The sequence below is a fragment of the Neovison vison genome, chromosome 13 (assembly GCF_020171115.1).
Source record: "Neovison vison isolate M4711 chromosome 13, ASM_NN_V1, whole genome shotgun sequence".
Lineage (NCBI taxonomy): Eukaryota > Metazoa > Chordata > Mammalia > Carnivora > Mustelidae > Neogale > Neogale vison.
In genome coordinates, this window is record NC_058103.1 from 110,073,628 (window position 1) to 110,099,847 (window position 26,220).

The 26,220-nt window shown below is 40.4% G+C and overlaps 1 protein-coding gene across 1 annotated transcript in view; it reads left to right on the plus strand.

The window, feature by feature from the left end:
- The first annotated feature begins 1,389 nt into the window (after positions 1-1,389).
- The window catches only part of NEDD4 (NEDD4 E3 ubiquitin protein ligase), a 123,832-nt gene continuing 99,001 nt past the window's right edge, over positions 1,390-26,220 (plus strand). The window contains exons 1-2 of the mRNA XM_044231605.1: positions 1,390-1,525; positions 18,982-19,055. Of these exons, the coding sequence (XP_044087540.1) occupies positions 1,481-1,525; positions 18,982-19,055 (119 nt within the window). The 5' untranslated portion in view covers positions 1,390-1,480. The remainder of the gene's footprint in view (positions 1,526-18,981; positions 19,056-26,220) is intronic.

Sequence of the window (26,220 nt, forward strand, 5' to 3'; positions counted from 1 at the left end):
AAGTTTCTACTAATTCCAGCTTAGAGAGATGAGGGCTGTGCCATGCCTTCCACCCCTGAAATGAGGTAGCACTACAACTGCCTGCTAGAATGTAGAATCAACAGCAAAACAAGGGTCAAGAAAGAACAGGGAACTGATTAGGACTAAGTTTTCTACCCACTTGAGCAGACAGGAAGTTCAATGTAGGAACTAAGTTCAGTTGCAGAAAATTAAATAGTAACATATTTTGCACTATTGAGCTCTTAGTCTGAGGCGTCTGCAAGGATTGTGTCTGAAACCATGCCAATGGCAATGGATGAGGTCTACGGGGGGTTAGAGTGGAAGGAAGAAAAAAATGAACTTTAAAGATCTCAAAAATCTAGTGTTAACGGAGAGGCGGCCAGCAGATATTAAGAGTGAGAAAGGATTACAGGAGAACTTTCAAACAAGACATTTTTTTTTTTGTACGCCTTAGAGATAACCAACATTAAAGTATCTTTCATAATGTTACCCTTGTTAGATCAGCTACCCAGCACCAGAGTCTTCTTGTGATTAGGGAACTATAAAATCTGTCAGACATGACTATAAAATAAGCACAATTATTCCATAGCACCGGAGGTCCTAGTTCGTTGCATTTTTTTTCCCCTTTTCTTCGCTACCTTTTTTGGCCTAGAGGCTGTTATGGGTAGGCTTTGAAGATAGACCATAGGACAGGAAATGGCTTGTGAATTGTCACAGTGTTTAGAAATCACAAGGAGAGCATTTCAGATCCCGAATCCAAGAATGATGAGATCCCTTCAGGCCTCCCCATTCGTGGCCTCGCTCAGGCCGGGCTTTCCCCCACGAAGTCCCAGAGTCCGGCTTCTACTGGAATCAGCAGCCCTAACCCTCAAGAAAGGGCTCTGATCTTTAGGTTGTGGTGAAGCTGGGATTAAGCGCTCCGATCCCAGGCGGCTAGTAAGAGGCCGAGCTCCGGAGCGGATCTGAGTGAGACTTGTTGCTGGGGAAAACCGCAGCGTTGCTTCCCAGGGGAAGGACTGACGTTCCCTGGCCTACACGGCTTGCTCGACTCGACGCCCGGGGCTGCCCGACTCTTGCAGGCCGGAACGTTCTTCAGCTTCCCCGCGCGGAAGCGGACGGCGCGCCCCCGCCACGCGCGCCCCCGCCACGCGCACAGCCCCGCCACGCGCCTGCCTCCTACACGAGCCCCCACTCACGCTCTCCCCGCCGCGCGCGCCCCCAGCCCTGCGCCCCAGCACGCGCGCCGTCGGCCCTTTCCCGCCGCGCTTCCTAGCGCCGCTTGCGCGCACGGGCCGGGGGAGGCGCTGCGGCCGCTGGGGGAGCGCCGCCTCCTCTTCCTCCACCTCCTCCCTCCCGCCTCCTCCCTCTTCTCCTCCTCCACTCCCTCCTCCTCCTCCTCCTCCTCTTCACTACTGTTCCCACTCCTGGGCGGGGGCGGGCGCGGGCGCGGGTGCGTCCGGTTTGCTGGAACCGTTCGGAAATGGCAACTTGCGCGGTGGAGGTGTTCGGGCTCCCGGAGGACGAGGTGCGGGGGCCGAGGGGCTGCGGGGTGGGCTTCCCTTTTCGCCGCTCATCAGCCGGACCGGAGGAGGAGGAGGCGGCCCGAGAGTCGGCTGTCAGCCCCTGTTCCCGCCGCGCGAGCTCCGGGAGCGCGCAAGGCGCCGTGGGGACCCGGGGCCGCCCGGCGCGCGGGTGTGTGGGTGCGTGGGGTGGGGGCTTGCTTTAGCGAGCGGCCTTTTCTTCGCCGGGCTGAGGACTCCACACCCCTGTCCTCCCCGAGCCGCCGCCTTCCTTGTCAGTTTCCTTCAGGAAGTGCCGAGGAGGGCCGCTAGGCTGCGAGAGGCGTGGGTGCGCGGGGAGCCGCGCGGCGCCCCGCCGGCCTCTTCCTGCCGCCCCCTGCCGAGGGTGCGTGCTGCGGCGGGCGGGGGGTGGATTTCCCCGGAGTTCAGCATCCCGTCCCGGCTGCGGATGAGCCTGCGCTGACACAGGCCCGCTGGACTTCGCGGACTTTCCAATTGTCATAAGCAGTTTGGATTTTCTTTTTTCGTCTGAAATTGTTTTTAACTCCCCTAACTGGAGAATGCGATGGGAAAGCAGGCAGATTTTCCTCTTCGTGTTTAGCAACAAGTGTCCAGTGTGGCAAGTTCAGGGTACGTTTCACTGGTCTTCAGTGATATTTAAAAAATAAAGCCGAGGGGCACCTGGGTGGCTCAGTGGGTTGAGCCTCTCTCTTCGGCTCGGGTCGTGGTCCCAGGGTCCCATGGTCCTGGGATCGAGCCCCGCATGGGGCTCTCCGCTCAGCAGGGAGCATGCTTCCCCATCTCTCTCTGCCTGCATCTTGTCCTACTTGTGATCTCTCTCTCTCTCTCTCTCTCTATCAAATAAATAAACAAAATCTTAAGAAAAAAAAAAAAAGCTGAACAGGTACAAATACTTGGACGAACTTCCCATAGCTGTTCGCTTTAAAAATTAAGTTCCATGATTTGAGAAGGCAAAGCTGTCCCTTTGCAGCGAAATAACTTAGGCTGGTGATGCCTCACGGTTAGTAAAACTGAGGCCATTTGGAAAGAAAATTACTCCGTTTTAGTATGAGATGTGGCTTCTCTAAACTCCTGATGATTGTCTCAATAATGGGAATGGGTGGGAGATGAAAAGGTATCCAGTCTAACAGTGATTAGTTCAGTTTGGGGGGAAAAATCACATTTAAGCATTTTTGTTGACTGGCTAAGCTGTCACACATACTTATTATCAAGATTAGACCTTAACTGTAATACATCACTGTAAATATATCTTCTGACACTGTTGGAATATTTCCTTCTCTTAGTAACTTGGTATCTTCAGATGTCTTTTACAAAGTGTCTTTTACATTTATCTCAGAGTTCTTTGTATATAAATAGTGGGCAACTTGTTTATGCAGGCAAGTTATCTCAGAGTGTTTTGAGACTAATCATGTGATAGATGAGAATTTAATTTCTTAATTATTGCTACCAAAAGAGAAGCAAAGTGGTGGAAAAATGGGGGCAGCTTGGTAGACCCACAGAAACAACAGTTAGTATGCTATCGCCAGAGATGATATTCCTGCTAAAGTCCATTATTGTTCAGCAGAAGAGATCAGAGGAAAATAATGTGGTGTTGAACCTGTGATAGCTTTCTTATCCGTCAGGCCTCCCTGCTTTGCTACCATAAGCTGTTCAGTGCAGATAACCTCAAACTGACATTCAACCCAATCAGGCTGGCCTTGGACTTTCTTTCCTTTTTGTTATTACTCAGTAGTAGATCCTGATTTCCGGATTTCTCATTGCATTCCCTTCCAGCAAAGCCAGCTGATCATAGAATATTGCCGAAGGCATCGTTCACTCTCCTCTGTTGGTTCAGGTTCTGTGTTTTCCGTGATCTGCTTCTCACATCATGCTTCTGCCCAGATGAAATAATGTGAATTATGGCAGTTAGTGGCTTGGTCAGTAAGCAACTGGGGCTAAAGGCCAGAAACTCCACCCATTGAAATGAGGTGTTCCTGAGCTTGCATCCTGAGGGATTTGTACTTCTAGGAAGTTGCATGGCCTGGAGCCCGCTCTGTTTGCATGTTGGGGGTCCAGTTGTCAGTCCCATGACTCAGAGTTCTTGCAGCTCTCTCTGTCTGCTTTGTCCACATTAATGAAGAGAGTTGGATCGGCGGAAGAGACGAGACATGATGATGGAGTGTTGTCTTCCACTTCTTCCCCTGCGTTATTCTTTCAACAGACATTATTAACTGTCTGTTCCGTGTCATGCAGTGTGCTGTCCACCAGGGATAGAGAGAGAAAAAACAGTCCCTGCCTGTTTCTTGAAGAGCTCACAGCCTGGTGGGAAAGATGAAAATCACTTGTTTTCTGGTAGAGATTGTCATCTCATCACTCTCGCTTGACATTTACTCTCTGGTCCGTCACAGAGTAAAAGAGGGCTCAGAAGAGCCTCCCCCTCAGTTTTCTTTCTTTCTTTCTTTTCTTTTCTTTTTCTTTTTTTTTTTTTAAGAAGAAAGACTGTTATTTCCTAGAACTCAGACTACTTGGGGATAGGCAGCCCTCTGCTGTTGATTAAAAATAAGGTAGCTTTTCTGTTACAGCAGAAAGTGATGATTCTTATTTTAAATTTGAAACTGAAATGAGAAGAAAAATGAACAGACATAGGATACAAGATACTTAGAGCATGGTGATTTAACCCATATTTTTATCCACTGGGTCACACTGTATGAGCATATTAGTGGCTCATTGAAGTAGGCCAAAGTTGAGGTCATAATTCCTCTCTATCACTTTCCAGTGAGTTTTAGTTCTTATTCCACATATAAATGTCTTTTAGTGAGCGATGGTTCTGGCTTCATGTGCAAAATTTTGTCATTAAAGCATAACAAACTAAGGAAGTAGTGGATATAAATTATACCAGATTTGCTCTGACAGTCTCTTGGGATTAACAATAGAGACTAATTCCCACCAACCTTTGGTGAGGAGGTATGTGGAAGCTCTGGACAGTGGAATTCGGCATCCCTTCCAGCCTCTTTTCAGTGGACTTCCCTATTAGAGGTTGGAAAGCCAAACAGCATGTTTCTCATACTTTCTGGCACTTGGCATTCTGGAAATGGGTTTTGAAATAGGTTTCCCTGTACGGCTCACTTCCTTGAGATTTGGAGAGTAGAAATGAAGTGGAGCCTAAGTTCTTGTTTCTTTGGCTTGTTCTTCTGACAAGCACAGTCATGTAGACGTTGACTTTTCCAGCAAAAGTGTTTCAATATCTGGTAACCTGTTTTGAGAAGATTGGTAGGAAGTTTCGGAATCTGTGGTGGTGGCAGCTTCCTGATGACTAGTTGGGTACATTTGTAAAGCCAGCAGATCTGGGGGTGGCTTCTGAGTCCCTGTCTTCCTGACAGGGGGTGGGGGGGGCAGAAGTGCCAGTTTCCTGGGTGGGCCAGTTCGAGCTGTTTCCAGGGCCTCTGGAGGCCCAGCCTTGCAGCCTGCCCCTCCAGCTCTTCCCAACGACTTTGTAAACAGCCAATTCCCTGGATTGACTTCTTTATTCTTAAAATATCTAGAGTGATGTCCATTTCCTACACCTGAAACCTGAGGGAAGGAAAGGGAAAGAGCTGAGAGTGTCTGCTGCCAGTTTGGAAGACCAGTTTGCACATGTAGAGGAAGGGGTGACTTTGGTGGGGACAGTGACAACAGTGCATAAGCAGCAGGGTAACTAAGAATGGCATCTGCTGATGCTTCTAGAACCCCAGTGCTACGCAGAAGCAGACTTGGCCTGACCTGGCATCACACCGAGTTCCCAAGCCTCTACTCATGGCACACAAAGGAGAAGCACCGTGGAAGCCAGCTGCGTTAGCCCCTCTCCCACACTTTGTGTTCATTTTGCCATTGCTCCTTTTTTGCAGCTCCTTAATCCCAGCATCATCCTATTTTTCATGGGTTTCCATGGGACCAAAGAAGTGGATAAAGAGATTTTATTTTGTAGCAGTTTATATTTTAGTTATTTTAAACCAGCAGAAGAGTTAAAGTACAGCACAAAGAAGTCCAGATCCTCCTTGTGCTGGTTCTCCAGCCATTCCACAACTGCTCCATAACACTTTTTGCCATTTTCATTAATCTTTTTCTTTTCATATTTTTTGAAGATTTATTTATTTATTTCAGAGAGAGAGAGTGAGAGAGAGCACGTGCACACGAGCAGAGGGAAGGGCAGAGGCAGAGGGGGAGAGAGAGAGAATCTCAGGGGCACTCTGTGCTGAGTGCTGAGCCCAACATGGGGCTCGATCTCATGACCCTGAGTTCAAGACCTGAGCCAAAATCAAGAGTCTGGTGCTTAACCTACTGAGCCACCTAGGTGCCCCTTAATGCCCCTCTTCTTCTAAACCATTTGAGGGCAAACTGCAGACCCAGTGCCCTGTCACCTCTTAATACTTTGGTGTGTATTTTCCTAAAACAAGAACACTTTTTTTTTCTTAACAAGCAAACTTTTTAAAAGATTTTATTTATTTAAGAGAGAGTGTGAAAGTAAGAGAACAGGAGCAGGAGGAGTGGCAGGGAGAATGGCAGAGGGAGGGAGCCTGATATGGGGCTGGATCCCAGGACCCTGGGATCATGACCCAAGCCGGAGGCAGTTGCTTAACTGACTGAGCCACTCAGGTGCCCCAACAAGAACACTTTCCTACATAACAGCTGTCCATTCCTCTAAGGCAGAAAATCAGCGTTGACATGACACTACCCTCCAAAATGCAGAGCCCATCAGTCTTTGCCAGGTGTTCTCATAATTTCTCTTTTTCCTTTCTGGTCCAAGAGCCCAGGTAGGAGCATAGGTTGTGGATACCTGCCATGGCTTTGCGGTCTCTTCTCATCTGTAGAGTTCCTTGACCGTTACAGAGTACAGGCTGTACGACCTGTAGGATGTTCCCCGGCATGGGTCTGTTTACTGCTTTCCCAGGGCCATGGCACAGCCATGCTTTTTTGGCAGGAATCACAGAGACGATGTTGTGCCTCCCAGGAGGGGTGCACAATATTAATTTGTCCGTCACCATCAACAAGAACCTTGCTCACTTGATTATTTTGGTGCCCACCAGGTTTCTTTTTTGTAACGTCACTATTTCCTCCCTCATAACTGATTAGTATCTTGTGGGGATGTCTGCAGAGACTATGTCAGTGGCCTGCCCTTCATCAGATTTCCATCCAGCTCTTTTAGCATTCATTGATGACTTACACTTGAATCAAACACCACTATTTTTTTTTTAATTTCCATCTTTGTTAATTGGCATTCTGTGTAAGAAGAGCTTTCCCTTTCTCCTTCATTTCTATGAGCACAAATAGGTAGAATTCCACCTTATTCAATGGGTTTAATTATTTACTATCATTAACTATTTTGTTGCTCAAATGATCACTGTTTGGTCGGTGGAAGCCCTTTCAAGGGGGTTCCTAGTTTATTGGGACAAGTCCCCATCCTTTGAACCCTCCCTGACTTTCTAGCAGCAGACACTGCAAACTCCTCTTGTATTTTACCTGCCCCCCCCTGCTGTCTGGAACCAGCCATTCCTCCTAGGAACCCTGGTGCCATTTAGAAGATAAGGCCTTTCAGAAGCCAAGATTGGGGTCTGCAGTATGCTCATTCCTGTTGAATGTCATTGCTCTTTAGCCATCTCAGCAGTAAAGAAAAGTGTGTGTGTGTGTGTGTGTGTGTGTGTGTACACACATAAATGTATATCACTTTCTATATCAATCTGTATACGTGTATTTAAAAATCATGAATTCGTATCAGTTTTCGAATCTAATGCCTCAGGGTTCTTTCCAGCCATAAGTACCTTCTCTATGGGTAAAAATTCTGACTTTTTATTACTCTCATTATTTTTACTTATTTGCCCGGTCTCTTTACTTATGTTTTTGATGTCCCTGATTTCCCAAGCACGCAGGCATCTCCCCTGTCTACCACTTTCCACTTTAGTAGGAGTACTGCTGGGGCCCAGAGTCGCAGGGCCCCAGTGCCAGTGGGCACCGACTGCTGGGTCTCTGCATGGCACTGCCCTTTTCCTCTCCTGCCCCAGGCTGATGAGCCTGCTGACCGTGAACCTCCGTGAGACTGCCTCCTCCCCCCAAGCCCTGCCTACGCTGGGCCTGACGTTGATTCCTCTGCACCAGGCGGAGATTAGAGGGGACTATATGTATGTATCTTTTTACAGTTAACTATTAGTAACTCATCTATCATACAGGAATAGGATCTTGGAGCTGGAAGGCACCATAAATAAATCACTTAGGGTAAACAGGGGTATAGAAAATAAAATTTGACTAGGATGGAATTCTGGCTTTGTCACTCTCGGTGATTCAGCCTAGGTATTTGACATCTGTCGGAGCCTCCTCCTTACATCAACTGATTCCCCCTTCCCTAGCTATGTCTGGTATTAAGAATATTCTGTAGCGCTGAAAAAATTTAAGATTGCTGATCTGAATGGCTAAACCCACTGTCGACTGAATTCTGTGGCTGTTGGTGTTACTGACCTTTCACTTGTTAGTCTGGCTCCCTTTGCTAATCCTATCAATGTTTTGAGAGGATAAATGGAGGGAGAAGGTAGGAGAAGAAATGCAGGGAGAAAGACAGCATAAATAAATGAGAAAAGGCTTTGATAAGACTTTTCTGAAGTCTTGAGGAATTATTATGTCTGTAATGCAACATCATAGCCCTGTGGCCTGATCCAAAAGTTTGGCTTCCTCCCATATGAGATGTGCACTGGCAATGAATGTGAACAATCACGTCATATTTTCATGTCCAATCACATTTTCTGCCTGAAGTACATCCTGCAGAAGTTTTTTTAGTGTTTGCTGGTAATAAACTTCTTTGGTTTTGTTTTTGCATAAAGATGCTTTCATGAAAATATCCTCCTTTAAGGTAAAAGTGTCAGTCTAAATATATTGAGAGCTGCCTCTAATTAAATGCCTGCTGTATTCCAAGCACCAGGTCACATGTTCTCATATTTTAGTTGTAATCATCCAAACAGTTTTGCAGAAGTAGATAGTGTTATCTCCATTTTACAGATAAGGAATGTGAGATTGTGATTTGCTCATGGACTTGGTCCTATTAGGTAGCTAGTGATCTGCACTTGAATCTCAGATTTCTTTAATACCAAAGACTTGGTCTTTCCACTGTCCTTCTGCAAATAGTTGTCCAAATAGAAGAATTTAACAGAAGAGACTCTCTTCTGTTGAAGGCAACAAATGTAACATGTGCAAAATTAACTTGTAATCATTCTTATGTTCTTCCACTTTTTCTTTTTTTGTTAGTAGATTTTAGCTGGACCTTTGTTTAAGTATTTGTTGAACATTTACTATGGGTGAGGCATTTGGATCAGGCCCTGAGGTGATAGTGATGAATGACAGACCTCACTGAATTTATCACCTACAGGAAGAAAAGGACTGTAAATACGGAATCACACAAACATTTTATAGGTGTGAAGGAAAAGGAAGGTGAGATAAAAGTAAACAACGGGAACAATGAATTCATCATCCGTGGTATGAAGGAGGGGAGAGAGTAATAAGGAAAGGCTGAGGAAGTCACCTTTAAGATGAACATAAGGATGAATAGGGGTTAGTGAGGCAAAGACTGGGGCAAAGGAGCCTTCTAGGTAAACAGAACTAACTGCGTGTGCAGAAGGTAAGATGGAGAGGAAGAAGACGACTAGGGTGGTGGTATCTGATGAGTGTGGAGAGGAGGGGAGAGCAGAGCCCCGGCAGGCAGGTGAGGGAAACTCGCCAGACATGTGTGTGGACACCACACACACACATCATCATCATCATCATCATCACCACCACCACTAACATTTTTTTAGAGTTACTCTTTGCTCCTCAGATATTTAACTTTTTCTCTATTTGTTATTCATGCCTTGTCACATCTCTGGCTTTCCATCTAGGATCACTATTTTCTGCCTGAAGTACATCCTGTAGAAGTTTTTTTAGTGTTTGCTGGTGATAAACTTCCTTGGTTTTTGTTTTTGTCTGATAATATCTTTATTTTGTTTTTCTTCTTTTCTTGGGCAGGGCTTCAGAAGGGGAGTGGAGTAAAACTTACAAACAGCGAAATGCAGATTTTTAAACATACACTTTGACGTACAGTGCGCATGTGACACACAGCCCAATTAGGATATAAAATATTTTCATCACTCCAGGGGAACCTAGGAGGCTCAGTTGATTAAGGGTCTGCCTTTGGCTCAGGTCATGATCCCCAGGTCCTGGGATGGAGCCCCCATATTGGGCTCCCTGCTCACTCTCTCTCAAATAAATGCAATATTAAAAAAAAAAATTCCATCACTCCAGAATGTCCCCTTGGGCCTTCTTCCAGTCAGCTTCCCACTTCACTCTCCAGAGGCAACCTTTTATCATCATACTTATCCTTTGGCCTGTCCTGGAACTCCATAGAAATGGAATCGCATAGTATGTATTCTTTTGTATCTGGCTCCTTTTGTCTCACGTAATGTTTTTCAGTCACCCATGTGGTTGTTTGTAAAAGCAGCTCATTCATTTTATTGCTGAGTAGTAGTCCATTGTATGAATATACCAGATCTTTATCCATTCTCCTTTTGACAGACACTCCCATTGTTTCCAGCTTTCGGCTACTGTGAATAAACCTACTGTGAACATTCATCTACAAATCTTATGAAAATTTCTTTCCCACAAACATAGGTGAATAAGATTGATGTGTATCTTTCCAGAGGCATTTCATGTATAAAGAAGCGTGCATGGTGCTGTCACATGTAGGAGTACTGTTAAAATGTGACGGGACGAGGAGGTGTTCTTTTTCAGAAATTATATGGTTCGGATGGAATAACTAAAGTTACAGTTTTCTAGTTGGGGAATAGTCCCTGAGCTGCATTAATGATAGCCCTTCCCTGTCTACCTTCATGCTCTACATGTGGGTCTCAGCTTTAGTGTTCATCAGAATCACCTGGAGAGTTTGTTAAAACACAGACCACTGTCCCCACCAGACTGTCTGATTCAGTAGACGTGGGGCCTGAAAGCATGTGTTTTGATAAATTCCCATGTGCTCCTACCACTGGTCCAGGGAATACCCTTTGAGAACCACAGCTGGTCCTAAATCTAAGGATTCTGGGTATTCTAGTTTATCATGGTTACTACGGCCAAACACTGCTTTGACCATGTAAGCAAATCCATAGCACTTACACACTCCACCTTTACTGGGACTGTCCTCATTTCATGTATTTTCCTGTACATGTCATCTAGCATTGACATTTTTATAAAATGTCTCAAGTCCGTTTACACAGCAGAGGAACAAAACTGCTAGCAGTCCACAGGTTCAGATTTTTAGTTTTGAAAATATGGTCACCATAAATGATCTAACCTGTTGCCAAAAAAAAAAAAAGAATGATAAGAAATACATCCTTCCTTTCTCTCTAGCAGTTTTTAAAATAAATGAGCGGTGTTTATATTATTGCATTGTGTGAGTACAGTAATCACAGCGGAACCCTTATGTCATGTTTATAACTAGTGCACATTTTCTGGTTCCCTTTAGTTTTCTATATACGTGTCACAAATTTGCAAACTGTCTGACGAAGCTTTAGAACGACTCCATGCAGATGTTCTATCTGTATATATGTATAAGGGATGCTGTCCATTCCCTTTTCTTCATTCTCGTTGGGGACAGCCTCTTGCTCTGTCGCATCCATCGGAACTGCTTCCTCTCTACACCTGCTTTCTAGCCATCCCCTGCAGACTTCCATATGCCGTTCTTGTGAGAATTCTCTTGGACTCTTTTCTCCGTTGGAGCCACTGTTTCCTTAATCTCTTCTCTTTCCTTAGTCCTTTCTCCTAACTTACTCCCTCATTTGCTGACGTACATCATCGGTAAAGTGGGCAGGTACTGTTGACTGAACTGTTTGGAGATAGGGTTATTTCCCAGTGGGACTCCCCCATATAAATATTTATAACACTTGGTTCCTCTCCCTCCACCCCCCTGCCACGTCATCCGTTTCCTCAGAGAGAAGTCTTCCAGTCTTCTGTTTGGGCGCTCTAGATCTGGCGGCCAATGTTCTGGGCGCACTGTGCAAACTTCCTCCTGTTTTCCATAAAGTGCCTTATTTCTACTTTCAGCTACTTCAGAAAGCTTTGAGGTTAATCAAGAATTTGTCAGCCCCTGCTATGTGCCAATTATTCTGCCGGGTTCCACAGAGAATACCAAGATAATGAAAAGATAAACTTCTTGAGCTTCAAAATCTCACAATTTTAATAGTGGGAAAAGACACATCGTTATCTCTTCAGACAGGAGACCACATGTGATAAGTGCTATAAAAAGGGGCCTTTCACAGCAAAAGGGGAAAATTTGTTTCAACTAGGAAGGCTTGTAGAAAAAATAGTATTTGGACTTAGAAGGAAGGACAAGTCTTTAAAAAAAACTACAATTTAATTTTTTTTTACAGATTTTATTTATTTACCTGACAGAGATCGCAAGTAGGCAGCAGGTGGGGGTGGAGGGATCAGGCTCCCCGCTGAGCAGAGAGCCGGAGGCGGGGCTCGATCCCAGGACCCTGGAATCAGACCTGAGCCGAAGGCAGAGGATTAACTCACGAGACACCCAGGCACCCCTACAATTTAAAATTTTTTAAAAAAGATCTTATTTATTTATTTGACAGAGAGTGAGAGAGAAAGAGAGAGAGCAAACAGCAGAGGGTGGCGGCGGTGGGGCTGGGGGTGGGGGAAGCAGGTTCCCCGCTGAGCAGGAAGCCTGATGTAGGACTCGGTCCCGGCACCCTGGGATCATGGCCTCAGCCAAAACTGGGAATCAGGTGCTCAACCAACAGAGCCAGTCAGGCACCCCTGTCATCTCATTATTTCATTTCATTTTTTAAAATAGTCACTATCGCAGTTGTATATTTCCTTCTAATCTTTATCCATCAGCATATATTTTTATAGTTATCATAGAATAGATACCACTCTGCATCCTGATTTTTTCTAGTTAACATGATGTAACATGTAATATTAATAATACATTTTAAATGGTTGCTCAAGGGGCGCCTGGATGGCTCAGCGGGTTAAAGCCTCTGCCTTCGGCTCAGGTCATGATCTCAGGGTCCTGGGATCGAGCCCCACATCGGGCTCTCTGCTCAGCGGGGAGCCTGCTTCCTCCTCTCTCTCTCTCTCTGCCTCTCTGCCTACTTGTGATCTCTCTCTGTCAAATAAATAAATAAAATATTTAAAAATAAATAAATAAATAAATGGTTGCTCAGATGATACAGGGTTTTAAGAATGAAGAGGTAGGGGATGGAGAAGACTATCCCAGGCAGAGGGAGTCCAACTTGTGTAAAATCTCAGACGTAAGTAGACACAGGGTATCTTTTTTAAAAAGTCGACTGACTAGAGGTGTGAGAAGGGAGTTAGGTATGGGAGGGAGGCAATAGAAGGCTGGGAGAAGGATGAAGAGAGGAACAAAAATTCTTCTAAGATGTATGAGAGATGGAAAGATTTAAAGCTCTGCATTTCCTATTCCTGAAGATTAGTAGCTGTTTTCATGAATTGTGGAGATATCTCAGGCCTGGAAAGCCATTTTTAATTCCTATAGCCTTCTACATTGATAATGCCTTGTCATTTTGTTTTGCACTGTCGTTGAGAAAAACCACATATTTTTGGCTAGGATTTGTAACTTTGCCATATCACTTTCATAGATCAAGAAAGATTTCTTAGGAGTAGAAGGAGAAGTCTCAAACTTTAAAGAAGAGCTGTGATCTATTCGGGGATAATGTTCCTGTTTTGAATAAGGAGAAGATGTTTAATTTTCATTTCTTTTTTCCTCATTTGAGCACTGTCCACATCTCTATTTTTTATTAATTATTTTTATCAACATATAATGTATTATTTGCCCCAGGGATACAGGTCTGTGAATCATCAGGCTTACACACTTCACAGCACTCACCATATCACATACTGTCCCAATGTCCATAAGCCAACCACCCTCTCCACACCCCACCTCCCCCCAGCAACCCTCAGTTTGTTTTGTGAGATTAAGAGTCTTAAGGTTTGTCTCCCTCCTGGTCCCATCTTGTTTGATTTTTTCCTTCCCTATTCTCTAAACCCCCCACTCTGCCTCTCAACTTCCTCATATCAGGGAGATCATCTGATAATTGTCTAGTTCCATCCCTGTCATTGCAAAAGCCAAGATTTCATTTCTTTTGATGGCTGCGTAGTATTCCATTGTATATATACACCACATCTTCTTTATCCATTCATCTGTTGATGGACATCTGGGCTCTTTCCACAGTTTGGCTATTGTGGGTGTTGCTGCTCTGAACATCGGGGTGCACATGCCCCTTTGGATCACTACATTTGTATCTTCAGGGTAAATACCCAGTAGTGCGATTGTTGGGTCATAGGGTAGCTCTATTTTCAACTTTTTGAGGAACCTCCATACTGTTTTGCAGAGTGGCTGCGCCAGCTTGCATTCCCACCAACAGTGTAGGAGGGTTCCCCTTTCTCTGCCTCCTTGCCAGCATCTGTCATTTCCTGACTTGTTAATTTTAGCCATTCTGACTGGTGTGAGGTGGTATCTCATTGTGGTTTTTATTCATATTTCCCTGATGCTGAGGAGGCCAGTATTACCTTGATCCCAAAACCAGACAAAGACCCCACCAAAAAGAAGAATTAAAGACCAATATCCTTGATGAACACGTCTGTATTAACAGTACTTTGAATACTGTGATTTCAAAGATACTGAAGAGTTCAGTCTCTTGTTGGAGCATTTATGTTCTTCTTTAGTTTCAAAGATGCTGTGAGATATTATGATTTCTGCTTATGGTGATGATTGCAAAGGCTCATTTGGCAATTTTCTATCATTAATTTATAAAATGTACTTAAGTGAATGAAAATAAAGTGCTTCTTACTTAGTTTTATGACAGAATCTTAATATAGCTTCACATCAGTTAACCACAACACCCCAAATAACTAGTTCTGATATCCATAGTAAGAAATGCAAGGAGAAAATTTAAAAGCTAAATGTGTTTCTGACTGTGAGTAATTTATCACTCCCTGAGTTTTTAAAATTAACACATGTTAACATTTTTCTCTAGGAGACTTATGGGGGATAGTTTCTGTAGAGGTTCCACTAATATGGAGTAACTTCCTAGGAGGGGTGTGGTAGTCTGTTTCCTCAATTAAGTTTAAATATAAATTATAAACGCTTGTCTGTGTTACAAAAGTTGGGATTATCAAATAACATTATTTGATGATGGCACTTTTGATTACACTTTACCACTTGAAAAAGTTTATTTTTGTTTATTAAGTCATCACAGAAAAGACTTCCAATTTTCAGAATTCAGTGTTGGAGATCCATACCTATGTAATAAAGAACAGGCATTTCCCAGTCAACTGGGAGATGAGAAATTGGCTGTTCAGGCCAATAGAGTACTTTAATGGGCCTATTTAATCAGTGGGACTTTTCAGGAAGAAACGGTGACTGCAAATCTCTTCAAATTTTTGGGAATAAGTCCCTGCAGAAAACTGAAATTTCAGTTCACATATTTTCCTCTCTAAATTTTATTTCTATCTTTATTCTGATACCTGAGGATTACCTTCCCCCGCCGTATTTTTGCAAAATCAGCTACGTATTTAGTTTTATTTGGGGCTAGAGGAAACTTACATTTTATGTAACATCTTTAGTAAGCATTTTGTATTATCTGAATTTGTCACCTATCTGAGTTTTGGAGTTAATAGAATATTTCCATGATCATATTTATTCAGTGAAATGTCCAGAAATGAAGGTGGTTGTAAGCATTTAGAAGTAGGAGAAGACTGAAATAAATATTCCATGATATGTGTATTTTCGCCTTCGCAGGCCTCTGCTCACAAGGGAATATGACTAACTACTTGCCAATGGAATGATGTATAATAGAATCCGCTAGGTTGCTATTTGTTGGGCAACATCTATTTCATGTATGTTGATCTTACAAATGCTCTTGTGAATACTGTTATGCTTATTCCTTGAGTACATTATTGAGAGTGTATCTAGGGGATAGATCTAAAAGTGGAATTTCTGGGTTATTGATTTAGAACTTTGGTAGATTTTGCAAAGGTCTCTTCAAAACGATTCTTCAATTTATACTTCCCACTAACAGCATATTAGAGTTTTCCCTGATTACTAGTGAGATTGATAATCTTTTCATGTGTTTACTATCCATTCTCTGTAATTTCTTTTTTTTTTTAAAAAGATTTTTATTTATTTATTTGACAGAGAGAGATCACAAATAGGCAGAGAGGCAGGCAGAGAGAGAGAGGAGGAAGCAGGCTCCCTGCTGAGCAGAGAGCCCGATGTGGGACTCGATCCCAAAACCCTGAGATCATGACCTGAGCCGAAGGCAGCGGCTCAACCCACTGAGCCACCCAGGCGCCCCCCATTCTCTGTAATTTCTTATGTTGTTTATATTTTACTTAGTAATTTTTAGGATTTTAAAAAATATATTCTGGATAATCATAATTTGTCAATGGTACACATTTTAGATACTTCTCCTTGTCTTCTCATTTTGTTCATGGCATCTCTTCTCATACAAAGGGTATATAATTTTAATGTCAAATCTAACTACTTTTCCTATTAGAGTTTGTATTTTTTAAAATCCTTTCCTACTTCACTGTCATAGAAATGTTCTAAAATTTCCTATGAAATTTTTAAAGTTTTCTTTTTTGCTTATAAGTCTTTTAATATAGCTGGAATTGGTTTTTGTATAGAGTATAAGATACGATTGAATGTTATTATTTACTTCTGTGCTCATTTTTACTCTTCCCTATGAATTTTACAATTTTTTGTTAAAACCCATGACAAAAATCTGGGTGCAGGGAGTTGGAATTGTATTGAATTTATAGGTTACTTTGGAGAAAATGACAATAATATGGAATATTTCCATCCATGAACACAGTGAATTTCTTCATTTATTTAAGTCTTCTTTGTGTTCTTCAATAAGTTTTTATCATTTTATCCATAAAAGTTCTTTACATTACTCATTAAGTCTGTTTCTTTGTGTCTGATAGTTTTGCTTAGTTGAGGATTTTTTAAAATATGCATTCTGTTTTATAATATTTTCTTACCTTTTAATTTTGAACAATTTAAAATCTACAGGACAATTAAAATGGTAATATAATGAACACCTGTATACCCCCCGCTAGGTCCACAAATTGCTAACAGTTTACTTACTCCCTTTATTTACACACACTCACACACACACACACACACATTCAATTTTTTCTTTCCTGAAACATTAAAGAGTAAATTGTACTTTATCACACTGTATCCCTAAATATTTCAATATGAATCTCAAAGAACATCCTTATGTAAAACCTTGTAACAGTATGATACCCAGGAAATTTAATACTTGATTTGTTACAGTATCAATAGACTATGGTTTTATTTAATGTATAATCTACTGAATGGGATTTTTAAAATAACGAGCATGGGGGAAAACAAGAGAGAGAGGCAAACCAAGAAACTGAACAAATTGATGGTTACCAGAGAGGACGTGGGCAGGGGCATGGGTTAAATAGGTGATGGGGATTAAGAAGTGAACTTGTGGTGAACACTGGTTGTTTTATGTGAGAGCTGAACCACTAAATCGTATACCTGAAGCTCATATTATACTATATGTTTACTAACTGGAATTAAAACTTTAAAAAAATAGCTTTCTAAATAGTTTTAGAAATGATTATAAGCTCTTGATTTTGTGTTATTGTGTACATAGCAACAATGAAAATATTAGTGCTAAGAATTTGGCTGTAGATTTTCTTGGAAGCAATGATAAATTCTTAGTGTAATATTTACACTATATTTAACTCAAGTGTTTTTGGCTTTTCTCTGTAGATAATCAAGTTATCTAGAAATAACAATATAGTTTTTATTTTCTCTTCTATATCTTTTTTTTAAATTTATTTTTTATTTATTTTCGGCACAACAGTATTCATTATTTTTTCACCATACCCAGTGCTCCATCCAATCCGTGCCCTCTATAATACCCACCACCTGGTACCCCAACCTCCCACTCACCCGCCAATTCAAACCCCTTAGATTGTTTTTTAGAGTCCATAGTCTCTCATGGTTCACCTCCCCTTCCAACTTCCCCCAACTCCCTTCTCCTCTCTAACTCCCCTTGTCCTCCATGCTATTTGTTATGCTCCACAAATAAGTGAAACCATATGATAATTGACTCTCTCTGCTTGACTGATTTCACTCAGCATAATCTCTTCCAGTCCCGTCCATGTTGCTACAAAAGTTGGGTATTCATCCTTTCTGATGGAGGCATAATACTCCATAGTGTATATGGACCACATCTTCCTTATCCATTCGTCCGTTGAAGGGCATCTTGGTTCTTTCCACAGTTTGGTGACCGTGGCCATTGCTGCTATAAACATTGGGGTACAGATGGCCTTTCTTTTCACTACATCTGTATCTTTGGGGTAAATACCCAGGAGTGCAATTGCAGGGTCATAGGGAAGTTCTATTTTTAATTTCTTGAGGAATCTCCACACTGTTCTCCAAAGAGGCTGCACCAACTTGTGTTCCCACCAACAGTGTAAGAGGGTTCTCCTTTCTCCACATACCCTCCAACACATGTTGTTTCCTCTCTCGTTAATTTTGGTCATTCTAACTGGTGTAAGGTGATATCTCAATGTGGTTTTAATTTGAATCTTCCTGATGGCTAGTGATGATGAACATTTTGTCATGTGTCTGATGGCCATTTGTATGTCTTCATTGGAGAAGTCTCTGTTCATATCTTCTGCCCATTTTTTGATATGATTGTCTGTTTCGTGTGTGTTGAGTTTCAGGAGTTCATTATAGATCCTGATATCAACCTTTTGTCTGTACTGTCATTTGCAAATATCTTCTCCCATTCCGTGGGTTGCCTCTTTGTTTTTTTTTTGACTGTTTCCTTTGCTGTGCAGAAGCTTTTGATTTTGATGAAGTCCCAAAAGTTTATTTTCGCTTTTGTTTCCTTTGCCTTTGGAGACATATCTTGAAAGAAGTTGCTGTGGCTGATATCGAAGAGATTACTGCTTATGTTCTCCTCTAGGATTCTGATGGATTCCTGTCTCACATTGAGGTCTTTTATCCATTTTGAGTTTATCTTTGTGTACGGTGTAAGAGAATGGTCGAGTTTCATTTTCTATATATAGCTGCCCAGTTTTCCCAGCACCATTTATTGAAGAGACTGTCTTTTTTCCACTGTATATTTTTTCCTGCTTTGTTGAAGATTATTTGCCCATAGAGTTGAGGGTCCATATCTGGGCTCTGTACTCTGTTCCACTGGTCTATGTGTCTGTTTTTATGCCAGTACCATGCTGTCTTGGTGATATCTTAATGAAATTAATCTTTAAAAAAGAGTCCTCCAAGTAATTTTAAAATCCTGCTTACTTTATTTGATATGTATATATTTAAAGGTATGTGTCTTAGATATGTTTAAATGTATATGAAAATAACATATAAATTTTTGTGTTTTAGGAAAATTCACGAATTGTGAGGGTCAAAGTTATAGCTGGAATAGGCCTTGCCAAAAAGGATATCTTGGGAGCTAGGTAAGTATGTTAAGTTGGCTTGTAATTTCAAACTGCACTGATTGATAATTTTTTTTGGAACTTTGATGAGATGAATAATTGAATAATACTATTGGTAAATTATTGTGCAAAATGGAATAATTGTATTTCCAACTGGTGTTTCCAATAAATTCCTGTGGCAATGGTGGGGATTCTGGAAGGAATAGACCAAGAGAGTAGATTCCCAATCTGTGTCTGCTTGTGTGCTGACCCTGAATCACACATGTGATAGCAGATTCAAAGCAACTTGGCTAAAGACAAAAGATCTGAATAGAGATAACAGTTGCTGTCTAAGAAACATGGTTGTGGTTCTTATCTAGAGAAGATAATTAATTGGATGATAAAATAAAACCAATAATCATCAGAGAAAAATTGCAGAATCCAGAGTCTCTACAACTTGTAATGTCCAGGATATAATCCAAAATTATTTGATCTATAAAGAATAGGAAAATGGAACACATTCTCAGCAGAAAAAGAAAAGGTGCTCAAATACATGTTTATACCTGATATTGTACCACTAAAGATTAGAAATCTCAAGAATGAGATAGAAACTATAAAAAGTGAAAATTCTAGAACTGAAAATTATAATATTTGAAATTATAAGTCAGGTAGAATTAACAGCAGAATTCAGACAAAGAGGAAAACTTAATTGAACTAAAAACTAGATCAGTAGAAATTATTTCTTAATAAACAAATGAGAGACCTGGAACCCCTGGGTGGGTCAGTCACTTAAGTGTCCAACTCTTGATCTTGGCTCAGGTCTTGGTCTCAGGGTGGGGAGATCTCTGTCTTGTTTCTTTTCCCCAGTTCCTCCCATTTATGAGATCTATAAGTAACAAACCTTGTGCTTCACCTCCTTTATGTGAGTATATTAAAAGCACCTTCAATGAAAATGACCCTGGGGCTTTCACTTCCCCAGAGTGGGAGCTTAGATGCTGAGGGAGCTTCCTGTCTAACCCCATGTGGGTGGTTTATTCCTCTTCACTCAGTAGATCCTAATCTGCGTATTCTTAATTTAATACACTAGCTCCAGGTCCTCAACACAGCTATGGACCTCTTTACTAAACTAAGTAAAAGTTTAGTAGAGTGGTTCAGTATTAAATGTAAGTAGAATAAAAAATTAAGGGTGTGTCTTATAATATCTATGTAAACCACTAAAAGTAATGTAAAGAATTATTGATAAAAAGCCAACAGACATTTTTAGATGAAATTCCCAAAAAAGTGAAATAATTAAATAAAAGCCCAGGAATGGAAGAATAAATGATCTAAATGATCCAAAAAAAAGGGGGGGGGGAGAAGAAGAAGAAATAGAAAAAGAATAAAAGAGGAAGGAGAAGAATAGAAAACCTGTTATAAATTGGTAGACCTAAATCTAATTGTACCAATAATAGTATTAAACATTTATGGACAAAGGTAAATATGAGGCAGAGGTTGTTAGAATAGATTGAAAAACAAGACCCAATTACGTGTTGTTTATAAAAGATACATTTAAAAGAGACACAGTTAAGGAGAAATAAAATGGACCCAAAGAAATATGCCACGCGGAAAGTAAGAATAAGAAGATGAAGTGGATTTATTAATATCTGATAAAATAGATTTCAACACCAGAAAGTATTTGCAGACATGTTATAACAACAAAAGAGTAACCAAGAGGCCATAACAATCATAAATCACAAATAAATTATAAAACAATCACAAGTATGGACCTATGAATAGAACTTGAAAATATATGAAATAACACTGGACAGAATTAAAAGGATAAATTTAAAAATTTCACAATCATAGTGGGGACATCAACACCTCTTTCAGCAATAGATGAAACAACTAGATTAGAAAATCTACAAAAGCACAAATTTGGACAATATTATGAACAACTTCAACATAAGGAACACTGTTTCTAACAATTGCACGTATACACTCTTTTCAAGTGGATGTTGTACATTCACCAGCATGGCCCTAAATGTATTATTTCTCTATTTCTGCAAGACTGATGACCATAAAATTAGCTTAAAAGAACAAAAACTTATTATCTCAGTTTATGTGGGTCAAAATCCTTGCATGGTTTAGCTTTGTTGTCTGCTTCAGGGTCTCAAATAACTGCAGTCAAAGTATTGGCTAGGGGTATGGCCTCATCTGAGGCTTCTTTGGGGAAGAATCCACTTTCAAATTTATGTAGTTATTGATAGCATTCAGTTCCTTTCAGCTGCCAGACTGAGGGCTTCATTTTTGCTGGCTATCAGCCAGAGGCCACCCTAAGTTCCTTACTTAGGAACTTTGTAACTTAGGAAGGTCATATGTATGACCTTCATATGGCAGCTTGCAAGCTAACAACTTGCTTTTTCAAAGCTAGCAAAGGAGGGCATCTCTAAGCATAGATGGGTTACAGTCTTACATAATACAATCAACATACATTTTGTCACTTTTGCCCTAGTGTTTTGGTTAGAATACATAGGTCTTTCCCACATTTAAGAGGAGGATAACTCAAAGGGCATAAACATTAGGAGGTGGGGATAGTAGGAGCTGCCCTAGAGTCTGTCAGCCATAATATTGGGCCATAAAACAATAAATCAAAAAACTGCAAAATTCACATTATTTTCAAGTGCATATGGTACATTTACCAACATACACCATTTTAGAACAAGTCTCAGGAATTTTGAAAACATTGAGATTATATAGAGGATGTTCTCTGATAACAGTGGAATTAAATTATAAATAAATAATATTATGATATTTAGAAAACCCCCAAATATTTGGAAGTAAAACAGTATTCTTCTAAATAATCTATGGGTCAAAGAAAAAACCACAAGAGAAATTAGGAAACATTTTGAACAGAATGAAAATGAATATACAGCAATATCAAAATTTTGGGGATGCAGCTAGAGTAATATTTAGAGGAAAATATATAGTTTTAAAGTGCCTAACTTAGAAAAGGAGAAAAATCTAATGAATGATTTGAGTTCTGATCTTAAGAAATGAGAGAAAGAGCATACTAAGTCCAAAGTAAGTAGAAGGAGGAAAATAATAAAGGTAACAGCAGAAATTAGTGAAGTAGAAAGTGCATAATGATAGAAAGTAATCATTGCAGTCAAAAGCTTTTTTTTGAAGGGGTCAATAAAAATTTTAAACTTCTAGCTAGACTGATCAAGAACAAAAGAGAGAAGGCACAAATTACCATAATAGGAATGAAAACAGAGGCATTGCTCGAGATCCTATGGAACAGAAAAAACAAAAAGGGAACACTGTGCACAATCTCATCCCTATAAGGAATTGTACACAACTTAGATGAAGTAGACAAAATCCTTGAAAGAGAGAAATTACCAAAATTAATCACAGAAGAAATAGAAAGTTTGAATAGCACTGTATTGAACAATATATAACAATATATGACCAGGTGGGCATTTTTCTAGGAATGTAAGGTTTATGCAACATTTAAAAAAAGAATCTATCAGGGTAGGATACAGTGGAAGTGCCTTCTCTTCCAACCTCTTTGGTCTCTGCAACAAAAACAAGATGACAAAGGAAATGTCATCATTTAAAGATTTTTTATTTATTTATTTGACAGAGAGAGATCACAAGTAGGCAGAGAGGAAGGCAGAGGAAATGTCATCATTTAGAAAGCATCACAGTAAGATGTACTTGATATGCCACCACTGGAGCTCTAAGGCCTACTACCTTCAGAGTCAACCTTTGGCAAATGTGGCTATCCTGTCAAGCAGAAGAGAAAATATAACTAGCCAAGGCTAAGAGACGAAATACCACTGGGACCCGTTGAATGAGGCACCCAGAAATTGTATACCACAGACAGATTCCATGAAGAACAACAAGTAATCTCTCCTGGGGCCTCCAGTTATCCTAAGGATTTCAACAGTTAGTCACACAATAATAAATGTTCTGGTTTAAAAAAAAAAAAATCTATCAGGGGCACCTGGGTGACTTATTTGGTTAAGCATCTGGCTTTAGCTCAGGTCATGATCTCAGGGTCCTGGGATCGAGCCCCACATTGGGCTCCTTGCTCAGTCGGGAGCCTGTTTCTTCCTCTCCCTTCACCCCCACCCCCACTCATGCCCTCTCTTTCAAATAAATAAATAAATAAATAAAATCTATTGATGTAATTCATCGTATTAATACAGTAAGAAAAAAACACCATAGTATTACTTCAATAGATACAGAAAGTACATTTGACAAAATCCAACACCTGTTCATGTTAAAAAAAAAAAAAAATCTCAGCAAGCTAAGAGTAAAATGTAAGATTGATTTAACATCCAAAGAGTAATCAAGTTCATCATATTAATAGAATGCAATTCATCATATTAATAGAATAAATGAAAAAATCATGATCATTTCAGTGAAAGCAAAAAAACCATCTGACAGAATTCAGCACACATTCATGATAGAAACTCCTAACAGACTAGGGACAGATGGGAATGTTCTAAACCTGATTAAGGTTATTGTGAAAAAACCAATAGCTAATATCATTCTCAGTGGTGGCAGTCTGAATGCTTTCTACTTAAATTCAGGAATAAGACAAGGTTTTGTACTCTTACAGTCAATTCAACACTGTATTGGATGTCCTAGCTGTATAATGTGGCAAAGGAGAAGAAATTAAAGTAATTCAGACTGAAAAGAAAGAAAACTGTCTTTATTTGCAGACGACATGATCAAGTACATGGAAAGCCCTAAAGAGTCCATAAAAAATCTGCTAGACCTAATAAGGTATAAGAAGACCACAGGATACGAACTCAATGTACCAAAACTGATTATATTTTTATATACTATCAATGACCAATTGGAAAATAATTTTTTTTAAATTATCCATTTAAAATAGCATAAAAACAAAACTCAGTGGGACACCTGAGTGGCTCAGTTGGTTAAGGATCCATCTCTTGATCTTAGCTCAGGTCTTAATCTCAGGGTTGTGAGTTCAAGCACCATGTTGGGCTCCACACTGGGCATGGATTGTACTAAAACAAAAACAAAAACAAAACAAAACAATAAGAACAAAAACCCTAAAAATATATTTAACAAAAGATTTGCATGAAAACTACAGAACATTGCTGTGGGAAATCAAAGCTTTAAATCAGTGGATAAATATGCTTGTGTTCATGAATTGGAAGATTCACTTTTCTTTTTTTTTTTTTTTAAGATTTTATTTATTTATTTGACAGAGAGAGATCACAAGTAGGCAGAGAGGCAGGCAGAGAGAGAGAGAGAGGAGGAAGCAGGCTCCCTTCTGAGCAGAGAGCCCAATGTGGGACTCGATCCCAGGACCCTGAGATCACGACCTGAGCCGAAGGCAGTGGCTTAACCCACTGAGCCACCCAGGCGCCCAGAAGATTCACTTTTCTTAGAGTTTTTAAATCTTTCTTCAAATTGATTAGATTTGGCACAATCCCAGTCAAAATCCCTGCATGTGTTTTTGGAGAAATTGATAAACTTATTCCATTATTTTTATGGAAAGTCAAAGTGTATGGAATAAACCAAAGCAGTTTCATAAAAGGAGAACAAAATTGAAGTTATGCTACTGAAACAGAGTGGCATTGGCATAAGAATAGATATATTGTTCAGTGGAATAGAAGAAAAGAGTATAGAAACACATACACAAACACACACACACACAGACAAATACATGGCTGGTTGTTTTTCACCAAAATGTGTTAAGGTAATTCAAGAGAAGGATAGTCAGTACTGGAACAACAGGTTGTCTGTATGGAACAAAATTAATCTCGTTCCTTACCACACATCATATAGAAAATTAATAAGAGCTAAAATTTAAAACTTCTACATGGACATGTAGGAGAAAAATCTGTGCTCTACTGGGTTATGCAAAGATTTCTTGAATGGGACTTAGAAAAATATGAACCATAAAGGAAGAAAAATGTTGAACTGCACTTAATCAGGATTAAAAATTTTATTTGCAAGACACAGGTAATGATAAGAAAAGGCAAGCCACAGATTGGGAGATAATACTTTCAAAACATATATTTGATAGAAGCCTTAAATTCATGATATATAAAGACGTCTTACAACTCCAAATAATGTATAAAATAGCTAATTAAAAAATGGACAAAACCCTTCTCAGACCTTTTAGTTATGAGTCAGAACAATAAGAAGTTGCTCTTAAAGTTTTTAAAACCATAGATGAGATTGTGAAGGGAAAACTTTGAGAACAAAAAGCCAATGGCAAGACATTGGGGAATGTCCATATTTAACTGGTAGTTGCTGGAGAGGAGCTTAAGGGAGAGGCTGAGAGGGAACAGTTGGAATAGTATGAGGACAACCAGAAGGGGGTGTGTCATGAAAGCAAATGAGATTAGTTTCAAAGAGGAAGTAATCAGTGGTATCCAAAATAGAGAGGACCAACAAAATAAGTGTCTGGAAGGTGTTAATTGCTTTAGCAAATTGGTGACTTTTAGAGAGCAGTTTCAGAGGAATAGGTAGGAAGGAAAGAGATAGAAACCACATTCTAGGGCTTTCAAGAGCAGAGGAAGTTGAGGGAATGAAGAAAGGGGGTGGTTGGCTGTGTGGCTGAGAACATGGCCTCGGGAGCCCCGTGCTGGAGTGTCAGTCCTCGTCCTCGCACGGAACGCTTTATGATCTGCAGTAAGTTGGCTGACCTGTCTGTACAAAAATAAAGACAGTAACCATGCCTACCTCCTAAGTAGTTTTAAGGATTCTAAGAGTTAATATTTATAAACTGTTCAGAAAGGTGCCTGGCACAGAGTAATTACTATATAAGGATTAGTCATTATTGTTATTAATATTATTGCAGATTATTTTCCTGGAAAGTTTGAAATTGGAAGAAAGACAATCTAGCTCACTCTGCTGGAGGAAAGAGAGGGAGTTAAGGAGTGGGGGGCAGTTTAAAAATGTGTTTTTATGATTAGAAAAACCTAGGTCAAAAGAAATCTGACAATATAAAAGGAGAAGTGAAAACAGATGATAAAAGATTTCAGAGCAGGTGGGAGGAACATGCACAAAGAGGAACTGGCCTCAACCAGGGAGCGCATTGCCTGAGTCAATGAGGTTAGGGATAAGGATGCCGTATGATAAATACCAGCATGTATTTATGGTCTGATTTGCCAGCATGTAAAGTGGTCTGATGGCTTTGATTTTTGCCAATTAAAGTAAGAGGTAAGGTTGTATGAAG